At 44.7% G+C, this 17,356-nt stretch overlaps 1 protein-coding gene across 3 annotated transcripts in view; it reads left to right on the forward strand.

Moving 5' to 3' along the window:
* Positions 1-17,356, forward strand: part of INPP5A (inositol polyphosphate-5-phosphatase A) — a 177,561-nt gene that overhangs the window by 136,810 nt on the left and 23,395 nt on the right. For all 3 annotated transcript variants that reach the window (XM_074545467.1, XM_074545469.1, XM_074545468.1), the window contains exons 10-11: positions 9,580-9,675; positions 10,008-10,082. In XM_074545467.1, the coding sequence (XP_074401568.1) occupies positions 9,580-9,675; positions 10,008-10,082 (171 nt within the window). The remainder of the gene's footprint in view (positions 1-9,579; positions 9,676-10,007; positions 10,083-17,356) is intronic.

Genomic DNA, 17,356 nt, shown 5'->3' on the forward strand with positions numbered 1-17,356 from the left:
GGTTTCTAATGCAGCAAACCATGGTCTACCAAAGCACACTCTTTTGTCCGACATGAGTTCCAGAGGTGGCACCTGCTTTGGAAACATGCGGAGAGGTTCATGTGGTGGCAGGAGGGCAGCAGAGCTGCAGCCACACACAGCAGGAAGAGCTTGCAGGTGTCTCACAGGTGCTCCTCAGCAGCCAGGAAAGAGTTGTGCCTGTCCCTCGCTTGGTGTCAGCAGAACTGAAGCAGTGCCTTGCTAATCGGTTTGGTTTATGATTCCAACTCTTCACTTAGGTCTCCACCAGGTATGAATTGAAGAGAATGGTTTAACAGTACTGGTTTAGGTCAGGGATTCACTAAGATAGTTACTTTTGTTTTGGAAGTTTGTAATGAGGATTTTGTTAAAGCACATGATGAGAAAACAAATGAAATATGTAAGTTGTATTTTTTCCACAGCAACTGATAGATAAGGGATGCCAAGCAAGGTGTTATCTTGTTGCCATATGGCTTCTGAATTGCTAAATGATAAATGTGATACAAATCAGCCCAATACTGGAATTTCAAGGAGATTTTTTTTTCTATCATTTTTTTCCAAAGAGAAGTTAATTATTTTTTCTTAAATGCATAAACTATTTGCAATTTAATATGACAGAGTAAATATACATTCTGAGTTCTGCTGAATCTAGCAGCATTTTTGACTTTGGAAATTCAGCAGGGAAACACTATTATGCCGACTTTTTTCCATTTTGCTAATATAGTAGAAACAATTACTAAATATGCTTTGATTATTATTGAATTTATATCCTTTATGGTAGTACTTTTGGATATTAATTTGTTCATAAATAGACAGAGAAGAAAGCAGCAACATTCCAAAGTGTGTAACAGTTGTGTAGGTGAGTTTAAAGAAGCCGCTCGGTGAGTATTTTTCCCTGATTAGCCCCTGCACTGTAGCCTGCAGTGGCTGTGGTCAGGGCTCTGGGTCCCGGCAGGAAGGGCTGTGGCGGTGCCATCCCCTGCGGGCACAGAGGGCTCTGAGTGCCCGGCCAGGTCCTGGCAGGTTCCTGTGTGGCCAGGGCTCCCCAGGGTCCTGCAGCCCCCAGCCCCACGGGGCGCTCCTGCCAGGCAGGCAGCAGAGCACACACAAGGAAGAAACCAGCACAATGCCAGTTCTGAGGGGAAAAGGATCATCTGTTCCTTTCTCAGCATGCTGACCACCGTGTTTCAATGTCTTTCACCGCTTCGAGTACTACGTGAAGAATTTAAACAGTGCGGTTAGCATCCATTACTGGTATTAATGGGTATAAGTTCTTTTTAAAATCACAACTTTCTTATACCAGCAGTTTTCTTTGGCATACTTGTCTAATTTTGGATGGATTAAAGAATTTACTTTGTTTAGCTTTGTCTCAAAAGGGAGAAGAAAGGCTAGAGTAAAAATTAATAGCACATCTTAAAATCTGTTACAACATCTCCCTTTTTTCTGACTAAAAGTGAGTGAAAAAGGCCTCTCTAGAGGAAATAAAGAAGTTATTACAACTTCTACTATTTTGTAGAGTATGAAAAAGCTTTCTGTATGTTAAACAGTCTTGTGGACATCTGGCATGATTGGTTTTAATCTGCTGACTAAAAAGTCAGGATTAAATCTTGCTTTACACCTCTTTGTATTGCGGTCAGTAAAGTGACAGAGCTGCCCTGAAACAATGGCACTACTTATTCCACCCAATATGCCATGTGGTAGATCACCCCCTTTTTCAGCACCACTTCTCTGCAAAGACAATGAAGCATCTGGTGGGGTTTTCCTGTGTCCAGGATATTTTTTGTCAGTAATTTCACTCAGCCGCTCTGCTTAGCTCTCCCTCGGTGCTACTTTTTGAGATGGGGTTTGCCAAATCCAGTGGCAAGAGGTCAGTAGGCCAAAGTGATGAATTTTTATGTGCCTGTTCCTTGTGTTTCTGCTCAGTCATGATTCTTTGCGCGCTGCACTGCCTCTGAAAGGGAGCCACAGTGAGCAATTTGTCCTCGCGGGCTGGGGAGAATGGGGAGGCAGATGAGTTAAAGTAGCGTGTATGACTGCGGACAGAGCTGCGCACAAATGTTTTCTGATGGCAGAACAGAATCCTCCTGTCACTATTCAGCGCCAGAGGGGCTTGGGAGATTTGTAGCCTGTTGGCTTTCGATCAAGTGACAAATGAATTTAACAGCACTTAAAGATACAGCGGAAAGAATAGCACTTCACAAGCCAGCCCCAGCTGCGAGCTCTAAAATGATGCTGCATTAACTCTTCTGTACTCACGTGTCTCACATATTTGAATCTTGGTTTGTGTAACGAAAAGAAATTCATTTCAGTTTCAGAAACTCTGAAGAATACACTTTCTGGTTGTTTGAGCCAGTCAGGTCCCATCCCCTCTGGGGGGATGTTTGGCTGTTACAAGCAGGAGGACCCTGGTTGTCTCATTTCTTGCAGGGCTTTCTGTCCTCACTCAGTGGTGCCCGCAGGGATGGGGTCGAACAAGCCAGGGATCAGCATTCACTGCGGGCTTAGATGCCATGGAATCCCCAGCCAGGGCTGTGAAGCTGCTGTGCCTCCAAGCTGTTCTCTCTCTGATCAGCTGTGCCCCTAGCTGGCCAAGGGCTCTTGGTCCCCAGCCTTGAACGTGCCAGTGGAGACCACGTCCCGGGGGTCCTGAACATTGCTGTGCTGCACAGCACTTGACTCTCACACCGTCACAGCCCAGCCAGAGGGAACTCAGAGCTGCATTACCAGGGTGCTGAGTGAGGCAGTACATAGAACGTGCCACCCTCTTTCCTCTCTCCACACTGACTGTTCTACCCCACAGCTGGTTTTTTTGTGTTGCCAGTCTTCTTTAGGTGCATACGCATGCTGATCTGTCAGTCCATCTTAGCTTTCATCAAGGAGAATAGTGCTCTGAAGGATTCCAACAAGGAATTTCTCAAGCTGGCATTACTGCACAGCCAAAGCAGGAAAAATAATGGAAGATAAGTAACAGAACATCTGACTAGGTCTGAAGAGGATCACGCCTTATGGAACAAGACATATATATTACGTTTATGCAGAAAATTTCCTTAGGAACAGTTGGACTGTCCCAGTTTCTGTAATTAAGAAAAACCAAATATTTCTCTTAGCATACTCTCTCAGGACTACTTGACATCAAGTGGTAATACAAAATTACTTAGAAGGATGGACAGGAGGAGGGAAGGGATTTTTCTGGCAGATTGTTTCCAGGTTCCGATCTTGTAGTGCTGTGGATCTGATCAAAGTCCTGAATCCATATTATTGATGTCTGATGTCAGCAAGTGAATTTAAACTGAGGCCTAAGAAAGTGAATAGGGGAGCCCTTTACCTTTGTCCACAGAGACCCTGTGCAGTTCCCTGTCCTGATTCACACAGGTGTCAGACAGCTCCAGGTAAATTGTTTGTGAATCACCATGTAGATGCTGTGCTGAACTTTGGCTTGAGATCCTAGTGAGGAAAATGAAACAGGAGAGTACAAAAAGATGTACAACCTGACCAGAGAGTCAGAGAGAGAAAATAAGAAGGTAAACAGCATGCAGGGGAATATGGAAAAGGAGTTCTAGCCTGATCTGTAAACTTGGAGAATCTGAGAGGCAGAGGCTTTTTGCAATTAATTCAGATTCTTTGCTGAAGAAGAGAATTGAAAAGAGCCATAATTGCCACCAGCTGTTGGCCCAGAGCAAAGCTGCTGAGGCAGAGCCACAGTCGGGGACCTCAGGGCTCTCTCCAGAGCTGGAGAAGGGCAGGCTGTGCCCCTGACACAGGACACTGAGCCAGCTGTTCCAGCTGTGAGCCGGCCCTTCCAGTGCCCATCCCTGCCCGGGCCAGGGTCTGCAGCAGCATGCTGTGCTGAGCCTGGCCTGCTGCCTGCCGAGCAAACAGGCACAGGGCCACCGTGCTGCCAGGGGTGACTCTGCAGGAGCTGGGTGGTGCCTTGGCAGTGCCAGGGCAGGGGAGCCGCCCTGCCCGCAGGCGGGCGCGCTGTGCCCCCGGACAGCGGCCGGGCTGTCACCCGCGCTCTCGGGTCACTCAGCACTGCACCTGAAAAGCAAACAGGAAAGGTTTAGCATTGCCTGGTGACATGCCGTGGTCACCTTGTCATGAATTATCTCAGCTTCCGGACAAAAGGATGCATCTTATAATTAACCTCGTGTTGCTGTGAAATAGAGATCAAAGTAAGGCAGGTTGTTTCCAGCAGGGATTATCTGTTTTAGGGAGGCAGGAGATCTCTGGGACAATGGGAGCATGAGGATAGTGTTTTGGTGCTGACTTTTTGGTCACAGACAGCACCCAAAGAAGCATTTTAAAATATCCCAGAATATCCCTGTGCCACAGTTGAGTAGGGGAGCTGCGTGGAAGGGACCAGAGCTCCCACAGGTCCCGGGCAGCTCCTGAGGCAGGCGCTCAGGGGGTGGCGTTGGTGCCTCTCTAAGCTGCCCGTGCGGCTGAATCAGTCCCGACACGGGCACAGGCAGCAGGCCCTGTCGGTGGCAGTGGGGTGCCCTCGGCAGAGGGGCCCTGCACAGGGCACTGAGCAGTGCCAGCAGCCGGGGCCGGGGCAGGGGCCTCGCTCTGCCGGCTCCGCTGCCTCCGCTGGGAACATCCCAAGAGAAATAACTTTATTGGTACTTCACGTGGATTCTCATTAATACTTGTTTGTGTTTGTTCTTTATTCAGCTAACACTTACGTCACTGCTGAGTTCAGTTCCTGCTGCTGGAAAGTGTAGTAGCTGTTCTGGGATATTATTGCTATTTGCACACAGTTAAAGTTAACACAAGGTAATATATAGTCTAAAGGATATTTTTTTCAGTAGAAGTGTATGTCCTCTCAGATAGGGTTTGGTTGCTGTACCCTGGAGATTGAGCCCTGGGATGCCCTTGATTTTTGCAGCAGCTGTGAAGCCAAAAACCTCTGTGGCTGTGAAAAATTTGCTATAATAAGCCTCCATTTCAATGGGAAGGTGCAGTTTAAAAAGCACGGTGTTACCTGTCCCATAGCTAAATGCACAACTCTCATTGACTCAGAAAGTTTTGTGTAACTTTCTTTTTCTCACTTGCAAATTTTAATTCTCTGACATCATTTCACTTTGGGAATTTGCTGCTGTTATATTCCCAATATCCAGGAAATCATGTAATCTCCTCAAAGCTAAGGAGGAGCCCAAACAAGACAGATGCTTCAGTTATTCCCAAAGTAGCAAATTTATTACCTTGCTGATTATTTCAAATACAATTTGCATCCAGATTATAATATTTTTTTAAATATTATCCTAGTTTAATAAGTGTCAGATTGATTTTGGGTCTTGAGCAGCATTTCAGTAGTATTTCACTTTCATATTTAGATGATACATGTATGTCTGTCTTTTCTGTCATTTCAGAATCCACAGAGTATTTAACTGAAAAAAAGTTAAATATCTTAAAGCTAGTTGATTTGGTTGCTCATGTGCTCAGGACCTTATTTCAATTAGCTCCTGTCAGGAATCTTCACTCTGAATTTCTCTCCTAGCATTCACAGCCATGAGCACATCTGTGTCAATCTATGCAGCTTGCTGCAAATTCCAGTGGCAGCTATTGCTGAACTCTTTTATTGTAAAGGAACAATGTATATATTCTGTTTTCTCCTCTGTTTTTTAAGAAGAATTCAAAATGATAATAAGTCCTGAGTATTCAAATAATAGACAACAATAATGCATATCTTTAGCATCAGTGGACAGATGCAGCAGGACAGGTTGAGTCTGTGGGTGTTTAAATATCCCCTTTTGGGGGGTTTCCCTCCCAGCCCCCAAAAATTATTGAGAGACTTACAAGCATGTAATAGCTCACACATCAGGAGGTGGGCTCAGAGTCTGAGGTGTGGAATCAGTGAAAAATGAGCTGCAGTTTCCAGCCAAGCAGGAGGCAGCAGTGCAGACCGCAGCTGCTCACAGTGTTCCCATGTACACACCATATAAAGTGTATGTTATAGACTGTTGTGTGCTTTATGTATATAACGATTGTTCTGATGCCTGGATCCCATTTACTCTAAGTATGAAGAAATGCAGTCTTACACACTATGATTTGTGGTGTGTATGGGGGAGCAGAAGGTGTGTTATGCTGTAAATCAAGTGTAATTCTGAGAATTGCCGAGTTTAGAAGTAGTTTCAGATTTGTCTCTTGTAAATATAAAAACCATTTCCTCCTAGCTTTGTGTAACAGGATGTTGTTATTACATTCCACGGCCGTTGTCAGGAAAGCTGTTACTGTGTTTTGCAATTCAGTACACATAAGTTATCGCAAAGGGCTATTTCAGAAGTGCCACAAAGCATCTACCTGTGTATAGTATGGGAAAACAGGAATAAGATATGGCTGTGTTTGCTAGGGAAAGGCTGGCTACTGAGCTCTCCCTCAGCTCTGAATACAGCCCTCCTGCAAGCTTTTTAACCAAATCTTGTTTCCAAAGAAAAAAAAAGATGTTTTTTTAAAAAGAAGTTATGTCGAGTTATGATATCTGATTTCACCTTTTCTGCCCTTGTAAAAATATACCTTTGAGGGAATACCCGGCAAAAAACAGTGAGTTTTCATAGCATTTTGATTTTCTTTGCTAGCAACAAAAAATCCCTTCATAAGCAGGCTTGCCTAAAAAGGCACATGATCCTGAAAGTTTTCTGCTTGGGTGACTACGACTGTGCAGAAATTGAAAGGAGGAGGAAAAAAGGAGCGCCTCCAGCTTGTATAAGAAATGAACCTTTGCCCAATCACTTTTGTCTGTGAATAAGGTAACTTTTTGTGTGTGTGAAATTTGAAAGCAATAAGGTATGTGGGTCCTTTCTCTGTATTGGTTCTCAAGAGTCGATCGCAGGGTTTTTCTTTTGGAGCCAGCCTGACGTTGTGAGATAAAGCAGCTCAGGGAAAAAAATGTTCTCAAGCAGATGCCTTTAAGAGACAGAAATCATGAATTTGTTGAATTGCAACCACTCTGGGGGTGGCTACAATGACTTTTTGACAGTGACAGTAACTCTGCCGTGTCTTTTCGAGCCCTTCTTTGGCCCATTCACTCTGGAAAGCTGCTTAAGCGCACTTAAGCGCATTAGCATTTGGATGCTCGGGGACCGTATTGACCCTCATTTGGAAAGTTTAAATGAGTGAAAGATGGAGCGATTTGTTAGAGCTTTTGAAACCAGCTTTAGAGAGCTGCGGGTTTTCCGCTCTGGTTTGTTCGGGTGCTTGTTCTAATCTGGTGTGCTGTTTGAAGGGACCAGACTGATTTGTGACACATGAGCCCAAAGCCTCTTTTTTTGGGCTTGACCCGATTATCTGCTCCGTGCTCTGAATTTCAATGACGGGCGTGGAGGGAGCGAGGCGGGGAATGGCTCGGCGCTGGATTACCTCACCGGCCCCTGTGGCCGCAGATGGCCGAGGGCGCCGCGTGTGCGGGCAGACAAAGGGAGCGGCCCCGCCGTGCTGCGGGGAGCAGGTACAGTCGGTGCTGAGAAGGGCAGGGCACGGAGGTGCAGCTCCCACCATGGCCCGGGCACGGTGCGTTTAACCTGCGTGCTGCCCCGCTTCTCCCGAGGCTCCCGAAAAGCACCCTGGTAAATCTGGGTGCAGAGGAGATGGAGCGCTCAGAGCAGCCCGTGCCCGCGGGGCCAGTGCCCCAGTGACACTGTGATGGCACGCACCTGCAGCTCTGCTGGCACTCCGGCTGTGCTGGGCTCTGGGGTAAACCCAGCGTCAGACGGACGTGGCACTGCTTTTGGGGACAGAGGAAACGGTCGGGAAAAGTTTGTCAGAAATGGACGTCATTTTTTCATTGAGATGGGGAATCAACACCTGTTTAATTCACAAACTTGTAAGAAAAATAACAAGATTTGTGGGTTTTTACCAAATCCCGTTCAAGTTACTTGTTAAAAATGAAAGCACTCAACTTGCTGCTTTTTATCAGTACTGTGCCAATAGGCAAGGGCCTTCATCAAGGATCAAATTTTTATCAAATGGGAGCAAAATGTCCATTGGCAGATTGTTCCCATTCTGGCACTGAGTCCTCAGCTGAGATCTTAATTATTTGGAAGCAGATGGATTTTTGTTTAAATACATGTTTGGCGTGAATTCCTGCCTTCAGGAGAAGGCGAGAAAGGGGAAAGGAGAAGTGAGCTGTACTTCATAGTGTTGTGTCTGGTATACACTGCACCTCTGATAATGAGTCCAAATATAAGTATTTCTGTCTGTGAGAGATAGAAGCACGTGAAAGTCTGTCCCACAGAACATAAAGTCTATACCACAGAACATATTTATTTTACAAATTAACATTATGCAAAATGAAAACCTTTTGTCTGGTTATTATGAAAAGGAATGGGGTGAGCATCTCATTCCTTGTTACCTCTTTACCTCATTACTTCTCCTTGACTCAGTTACTTTCTTTAACAGAAAGCACTTTTCTTAACAACCTCTAGCAAAATGGTTCAGGAAGGTGTTTGCCAGTATGTGCATCCATGTCTGTGCACAGATCCTGTCAGCAGCGTGTGCCTCAGCAGCAGCCGTGGATGCTGAGTTGCCTCCAGGTGTGGGGACACATCTGTCTTTGAACAGTGCCCAGTTTGAACAATTTCCTCAGTTCTGCTTTCTGGCTTTCCTTGTGGTTCCCAGCAGCCAGGCAGAGGGCACAGGTGGCTCTGCACAGTAGCCAGCAGTCTCTTGCCCAGGCACTTCACAAAATGTGCCCAGTAAGATGGAGATGCCTCCGTTTCAAAGCACTTAACATACTTAAAGCTTTGCTAACTGCTTTGCTAAAAGCTCTGGATTTTTACCTGTTGCCATGCGGTGGAGCCAACCGTTTGAGCAGCCCATTTCATGTTATTCCCCACTGCCTGTGGAACCGGGTCCCAGCCAGGCCAGCGGCCAATGGATCAAGGCCCAGCACTTCCGTGGAAATTCATACTACGCCTGATATAAAGTTGTTCATCTGTGTTCATCTGTGCCTGATAAAATGTTGGTTCATAACATGTTTTAGGCACTCTGTCCTCAGAATATCTAGGGACATGATGTCTCTTATTTAAAAGAGGGAAATTGCTATGCAAAGTAAATTGTGAAAATTGCTGTCAGATTGTGTAAGCATTTCTCGGACTTGCAAAGTATACTTGTAACATGAATGTATAGGCAGATGTTTTTTCAAACAAGGGTTAGCTCGCAGAGCTGTAGTGTCAATGTGGTTATCAGCTCTTAAGAATCAGCACAAAACCTGGTCATTATCTGTAAGCAGTGGTTTGGAGGATGTTTGCAAGTAATGTGTGATACAGCATACAGTGATACCTGTGAAAGAAGCTGTCTACATAGTACAAGCTGAATGACTATTTGCCTTTCCTGATTGATATTTTCTTAATATTGCCTGTTTCTCTTCAAGTGGTAATTCAGTTTATTGTTTCAAGTCCGTCATAAGTGGAAGTGATTTAAATTAGCAATGCTTTGCATTTTGACCTACAGCAAGTTATATTTGATGGGGGGCATTGAAGATACATCTGTTGATAATGTTCAGTTAAATCTGGTCTTCTGTTGCATAGCTTGTTTCCCTTTCTCCCCTTATGTTTTTCTTAGACACTGTGTGCAAAGGCCACGATGCAGACCATCCGGGCAGCTGACACAAATGAAGTAGTCAAGCTAATATTTCGTGAATCTGATAATGACCGAAAGGTAAACAACTTAATGCCCTTGGCACCCCAGTGTAAATAGAAACAGTGTTGAATGTTCATTTTCTTTTCTACAAAGCATGAATATAGTTGTTCCAAACTGATAATGTAAAGGGAGGGGAGGATATAGATTGTCACACCTAATGCTCAGTTAATTGGATCTGTTTAAGTGATTGCCAGCCAAGCAAATGGGCAAGCTGACAAGGGGCTTTGGACAAGTGGAAATGTGTGGTTTTAAAGGGCTGCATGTCTCTGAAAGGGTCACTGCCAGCAGCTGGGTGTTGAGTTACTGAGTCCAAGAGCTTTGCTGACCTTTCTCCCTATTTTTTTATTTAGGTTATGCTGCAATTAGAAAAGAAGCTCTTTGACTATTTTAATCAAGACGTATTTAGAGACAACAATGGCACTGCGGTAAGTTCGTTGCTAAACCCATTCAAAGGAGTAAGTTGGGAACTCACATACAAATTGCATTTCTCTAACCAGCCCTTTATCCTTATCATCCCTCCTGTCTGAAGAATGAGAAGAGATAATTCAGCCAACACAATAACTGCTCTAGATTTCCTCACCACCTAGCCAGTTCTTTTGTGTACAGATTCCTAACTTTGGCATGTTTACCTTCTTTTTTATACAAATATATTGTAAATTAAATGTACACAACAATTCACTTTTCTTGTCTGTCCTCTAGTCTGCATTTCTTCAAGCATCCTGTTTTTCTTCCTAGCTCCTCATTGTGCATCACACAGTAACTTAGGAAAAGCCCTTAAATGCAAAGCCCATCTGAAAATACCTGGATCTTCTAAGTCTACAAAAATATACTAGAAACACGAGAGTAAGTAGAATAGCAATCTCAAGCTCTGCAGCAGACTGTCACTATTTGGATAAGCATGCAGGGCTTCCCAAGAGGATTAAGCAGACAGGGGACACTAACACTCTGATTTGTAATAAGGAGTCTGATTTTTATGTGGAGAAGGGCATCATAGTTTCTTTAATGTGATTTTATTTCAAATGGTAGCCACTTCATTTTGGAAAAGCTGTGTGTCACTGCTTGCAGCTTTCTCCGTTTCATCCAGGGTTCCTGGGGGTTATGTATCCAAGGGAAGACAGAGGGGGCCCTCGTCCCCCCCTCCCAGTTTAGCTGCACTCTGAACCAGTCACGCAGTGTGCCCGCTCACAGGGCACATGGCAGCTTGGTGCCCAGGGATGGGTTGAGCAGAGATCCCTGGTTCTCCACCTCTCTCCTCTTTTCCCCTGCCTGCAGCTCATTCTCTCACTGCTCACAGAGAGCCAGGCTGTTGGAGGGCTGTCTGCAGGGCTCTAGGATATGGAGGGCAGCTGAAGCCTCTCTGATGTTAAGTTGGCTTCACCTGAGAGATTGATTCCATGTGAGAATCTGAGATTTCACTCATTTGTTGAGGTCAGAAGAGTTTGATGAGTAAGACCCATGAGGGGTGAAGATCTGATTCCCCTTCTGGTCTTTGCTGCTGTCCCACAGCATGGCTCGTGTGGCCTGGTGCTCACTCCACTCTGTGGTACCTTCAAATGCAGTTGCTGTCAGAGCAGCTTGGGGTTCCTTGGTTTCAATTTACAAGGTGAATGCATCCTCGGGAAATGCCTAATGTTTCTTTCACTGATGTTTTGCAGTTTTGGGGACATTTAATTCAAAGAAGTAAGTCTCCTCCCAATTCCTTTTCCCATATTAATCACATTCCTGTCTCAAATTTTTCCTCTGTGTATGTAATTATTACAGCTTTTCCAGGTTTTTTTAAACAACTCAAGTACTTGTCGTTTGTGTTTTCCCCCAGTGCATTCCTGAAGCTGTGTAAAGCTGTCCTTGGTGCTTGTTTGGCTTGTCCCAGTGGTATTTTGGATGGCTGCTGCTTGATTTGCATACAGGGCTGTGGGGTGTGAAGGTACAGGCAGAATCCCACTTAAACACATTCCATTTCAAAATCAGTAGTCATTTCTTTCATGCGTCAAGAAGTGGGAAATCTTCCAGATCAAACATGGAGGAAAGAGATAAACGATATAATGAGCCATTGGAGATAATCTAATCTTCATGGTCTAGTTAAACACGCAGCGCCATGATCACTAAAAACAAACTACCTATCTAAAACGATAAATGTCTCTGTGCCGAATTCAACCCAAAAAATCCATCGCATCCTTCATCAACCGCCGGTCTTGTACCGGCCTGACAGAAATTTAATTCAAGCTGGCTCCTGAAAATAATTATTGTATTTTAAGAGTAGTAATCATTGGTCGGGACATGATTGAATGTGTCCATGCCTATTGACTTTTTCTATGATTTATAGCTTTGTGCAGTCGATATTCCCATCGAAATTGTATAATTAATTATAAGTGGGGCTGTCAGGTCTGCAGGATGGAGTGCCCTGATGAGTATTTGGGAAGATTAAATTTTCCTTAGCTGTACCAATGCAAGGCTTGGGAATTTTCACAGCACTGGGGCTGTTGGATAAAGATGTTTTCTGTGTGTTTAGCAACTGCTTTAGCTCAAAATCCATTGATTTTTCAGAGGGTATTTTTTTATCAGTGCTGTGTCTCTTCAGTTACATTGGAATGTTTACAGATGTGACAAGGCCTGACAAATATTTATTATCAACAGGCTACTTTTTCATTGTCCATACACAGTTATTCTTTCCTTTTTACGTTGTAATCAACAAAAAGAATCATAATATATATTTATAAAAATGATTATTTTTAATGAAAAATCTGATATAGATACAAATCACCTATTTAACAGAAATTCAGTTTGAAATGCATACTGTAATCTGTCAGATCTAATTTTCCCAAACTAATCTGTAGCTTATTCAGACTTAGCTGTAGCATATTCCAAAGTTGGCTTAGCAATTACCTATATTGATTACCCCAGAGTGCAATGACTGTTCTGCATCATTGTGTTTCAGAACGAAACACCCAGATTTACCCAGTTGTGTGGTGATAGGAAAAAAGATAAAGCCTGTTTGAAAGCAGGTGTTGCAGTAATGCAGAACTGTTTTATTATTTGATTATATTGTGAGTTGTGGTGCATGCAGCAGCGCAGGGTGTGAGTCCGCAGCACACAGAGCTGTGCTGTGGGTGCGTGGGGAGGGTGAGCACTGAGAGACGAGGGCAGGAGGAGCTGCAGCGTGCACAGTTCCACTTTGGCACCAGGCAGGTCACAGCCAGGTTGTTGTTTTTCACTTAGCAAAAGCTCAGCGTTTGTGCCCTGGAGGGCAGGACGCAGCCAGGCTGTGCTGGTTGGTTCCATGGTGTCATCCTGCTCTTGTCCATGCGTGGTGGAGAAGCACAAATGAGGCTTCTCATTTTGGAGTGGTGGGCAAATGAGGGTTCCCTCAGCTTCCCAGAGGCAGCAGCCCTGGCCAGGAGCCACCGCCATGCCCATCCCTGCTCTGTGGCCCAGCAGGTGCAGAGGGTGCCCTGGAGCCCTGCACGGGTTCCTGCGGGCTCTGGGGTCGCTCTGGCTCACCAGCATGTCACCCACACAAAACACAGTTGTAGCTTTGCATTGTCAGCCCTTAAGTGATAAAAATCAGCCATGCCGGTGCTTCCAGAATAGGGGCAGGGAGTTCTTGAATAAGCCTACACTTTTACCAGATATTTGGAGATGCTTTAATTGTTTGTGATAGATCAGGCTATAAGTGAGGTTTTTTTCAGAAGGAGTTCTCTGTTAATTTCAAAACAATCAAAAGAAAAGAAAGCCAAGTGTAATTATGTACTGAAAAAATATAATCAGGTTATTGACTTATACCAAAGAACCACAAACTAAATTGTATTTCTTCAGTAGTCCATTAAATAAATATGTAGTCAGAATGTAAAAACCTGTAATGACTACAGAGGAACGATTTAATCATCAGGAATCATTTTATAATCTTTAACTGCTCTTAGAAGTGAGGAATGGTACCTACATTCCTGTCTTTCCTATGATCTATATTAAAGAATCAATCCAGGCAGAAGCTAATGCACTGTCCTTAGGATTTGGGCCACAACTGTGTAGTAAAAGTGATCAGTGAATTAATTGTCTTGAGAGTGGAACCTGATGATATTCCTGCTAGGATCATGATCTCTTTTTTCTATTGATCTTTGTGGAACGGGTGTCTAGTAGTGCAGCTGTGCTGTCCCTGCTGTCCCTGCTGTCCCTGCTGTCCCTGGGTCCGGCTGCCCCAGCCCCACAGGGACAGAGCCCGTGTCCCTCCGGGGTTTGGGCTGCTCGGGGGCAGAAGGATTGGCCCAAGGTGCTGCTGCATGCAGCTCCAGCATCGCCAGAGGGCTCAGGGGGCCCTGGGGTACCAGCCTTCATTCCAACCAGAGCCAAGAGTGTTATGCTGAAAAACCCAGTGATTCCAAGCCTGGATTTTCATGGAATGGAAGTGATTTATTTCTTATTTTAATTGTGCAGCAGCTCTCCTGGTGCAGAGGACAAACAGTGAACTCTTATGGAGATTATGTTGTGACTCAGTTTCCCTTCACAGAATAAATTCCCTTTATTCTGTGTCTGTTCAGCCTCAAGAGAAAATTATAATGTGCTCTAAGTGCAGATTGAGTTACAGGTCTTGTTTTCCCTCTGAGAAGTAGTGATTTAAGGTGAGGTGTTATCATGCTAGTTAACTTAGAGATGTTATTGCAAACAGTACAGGCAAACATACTTTTACATTTTAAGCAGTATATTTGGGGGGGTATTGCGTGTATTCCCAGGAAATCCTGAAATGATACACAAATTGAGCAGAAATATATAGTCCACAAGGGACCTCTATTAAGATTTTTGTGAGAATATGTATGCTTATGAAGATTAAGGATCTGGCGTCACTGAAAATGTATTAATCAACAGACAAGATATAGCACAATGCACTCTTCCCAATGGCCTTGGCTCTGACCCTTTTAAAGATAATGGGAATACTGTCCACTAGGAACTAGATTAGGACGATCAAGTGCATTTCATCAGGGTATGACTTGAACCATGATCCCAGAGGTGAAAAGGCAGAGGTTTATCCACTGAGCCAACCAGCCCCTGTCCAGATAAAATCTTGAATATGATGTATAAGGGCAAATTAGGATAGAGAAAGGAAATTGATTGCTTAGGACCATTGCTTCCTCAGACTGGTCATAAGGAAATCCTGTCTATCCTGAAACTGCTTCTTCTATTTAACATAGTCTTCTGAGATGCCTGATTTTCATAAAGTATTAATAGGAAAATGGCTTCATGCTCTGCATCTTTATTCAGAAGCAGCATTCTTGTGTTTAGAATTGCATTTGCTTAAATGAGTGATTAGTTGATATGCCACTGGATAAACTGCAAAATGAGAAATGACAGAGATAGGAAATACTACAAATAAATTGTTCTCACTAGCAAAACATAAATGCAAATCCAGATTGCACAAACAAGTCAATCCAGATGTGTTGGGTTAGCTGTTTACTGCAAGCTTCAAATAGATTAATTATTCTGGTGTAAAATTTGTGCATAGCACAAAGTTACAAATATTATTTCATTACTTTTCTCCCACCCTGTTCTATACAGCTGCTGGATAATTCAAGTGTACTGTGATATATTTATTTTTTAGGCATTGGCTCTTGTTTAAGTCTGGCCCTAAGAGTAGCGTCTGTATTTGCACTGGTTCAGCGTCTGTATTTGCACTCTGTGATCCAGCCTGTAGTATGATCTGCTAATGTGTTTTGGCCCTTTTTAGCCTGTGTGACATGGAAGAGAATATTCAGGGAAGCAACGTTTGCACCTGCATTCCAGTCCCCAAGTTTGAGGATCTCACCATCATCCCTTACAGTTAATATTTGTGCACACAAGCACCATACCAAAACTGCCACATCTTGCCCAAAGTCTGTGACAAGCCAAATAAGAATAGAAAGGTGTTTAATTGTTTTTTCACCATCTCTGTACAGTAGCTCAGTCCTCTTGTGCTCTCCAGGTACCCCTGATAACCTCCCAGATGAATGTCTGCATGCACAAAAGATTGCACAGAGAAAAGCAAATACTTAGTTTAACTTTAAAAGTTATTGAGGACACTCATTCAAAAGGCACAGCTAGAGATGGGAGTGGGGTACCCAGCTGCAAGGATGGACAGGTGGGTTCTGGGCCCTCCGTGGGGCCTGAGTAAGAAAAACTTCATAATCGTTCCTCAAGAAAATTCCATTTTTAATTACTCTACAAGTAATACTGAAACTGTATTCTCCATATTTCATGCTTTTGCCAAATTGCAGCTCACAAGTAACTGTGTAACAGGATGGTGCATGGGGGTTTGGACTCCCAAGTGGGACAAACTAATGTTTCACAGTAACAGATATATTAAGTTTAATGAAATAATCCATGGAGTGTGTCATATTTGCAAGTAGGATATTCCTAATTAAAGTCTTTCAGTTTTAAAGACAGCATCCACTCAGTCATTCCTGATGTTTTGAAGGAGCTTTGTCACAAGCTGTTATGCACAGTGTATGAATTATTGCAATAATATTTAGTGTCTGTCCCAGAAAAGTTGTGAAAAATCAATTTGCGTGAATACATTTTCCAGAGTCAACTTTCTTTTAATTTGACGTAAGCACTGGAATCCCAGGAGAGTGAGCAGCAAAACGCAGTTTTCCCATCAGAGCATGGAAAGCGTGTGTTGAGCTGTGAGCAGCTGGCAGTCAGGGGGCACAGCCCCTGGCCTGGGGCACGCTGCCCTCTCACCAGGCTGTGCACTGGGAGCAGGCCCTGCCTGCTGGAGGAGCTGGCTGCACACAGGGCGATGGGGCCGTGGGCCCTGTGCTGTCTCTGCTGCTGCAGGCCCTGCTGGGCTCAGGGCAGGATGGGCTGGATGGGGAGCAAACCCTGCCTGCTGGAGGAGTTGGGTGCACACGGGGTGATGTGTGGGCCCTGTGCTGTCTCTGCTGCTGCAGGCCCTGCTGGGCTCAGGGCAGGATGGGCTGGATGGGGTGCAGGCCCTGCCTGCTGGAGGAGCTGGCTGCACAGAGGGTGATGGGGCCGTGGGCTCTGTGCTGCCTCTGGTGCTGCAGGCCCTGCTGGGCTCAGGGCAGGATGGGGTGCAGGCCCTGCTGGGCTCAGGGCTGGATGGGGTGCAGGCCCTGCTGGGCTCAGGGCAGCTGAGGCTGGATGGGGTGCATTCACTGCTGCAGGGCAGCCTTTGGGCAAGGAGCCCTTGGGGTGTGCAAGGAGCTTCTGTGGTCAGCACAGAGTTCACTGCTGCTGCACAAGTGGAAGCCCAGGCTTAATCTGCGTCAGTGCTTTTGGCTTCTTCGCTAGTTTATCCTTTATGTATGCTCCAGTCTTCTCATCGAGAGCTGATTTCTGATGTGTTTTTTTTCAAGTAACAAAAGTCTCACAGGATGAGATCTGGATTCTCTGCTGCATGTTGCAGAGCAGAGGGGTGGCTGAGCCCTTGGAACTGTTAGCAGGGTGTTGGACAGCTTATCCATACCAGTCATGTCAGCCCTCAGTGCCACGAGCACCGGGCTGTGCCTCGCCCCCCTAATGCTGAGAACAATTCTTTGGTGCCATTTCTCTGTGGCTGTAGGACCGCATTTCTCTGTGTGCCATGGATCCACATTTATGTGGGTGTTTGTGATTTGACAACACTGCCATTCAGGATACATGGATATGTGCAGAAATACAATATTATACAAAACCAGCATAAATGGTAAATTTATATTCAGTGATTTGGAGT

Source organism: Zonotrichia albicollis, chromosome 7, assembly GCF_047830755.1.
Source record: "Zonotrichia albicollis isolate bZonAlb1 chromosome 7, bZonAlb1.hap1, whole genome shotgun sequence".
NCBI lineage: Eukaryota > Metazoa > Chordata > Aves > Passeriformes > Passerellidae > Zonotrichia > Zonotrichia albicollis.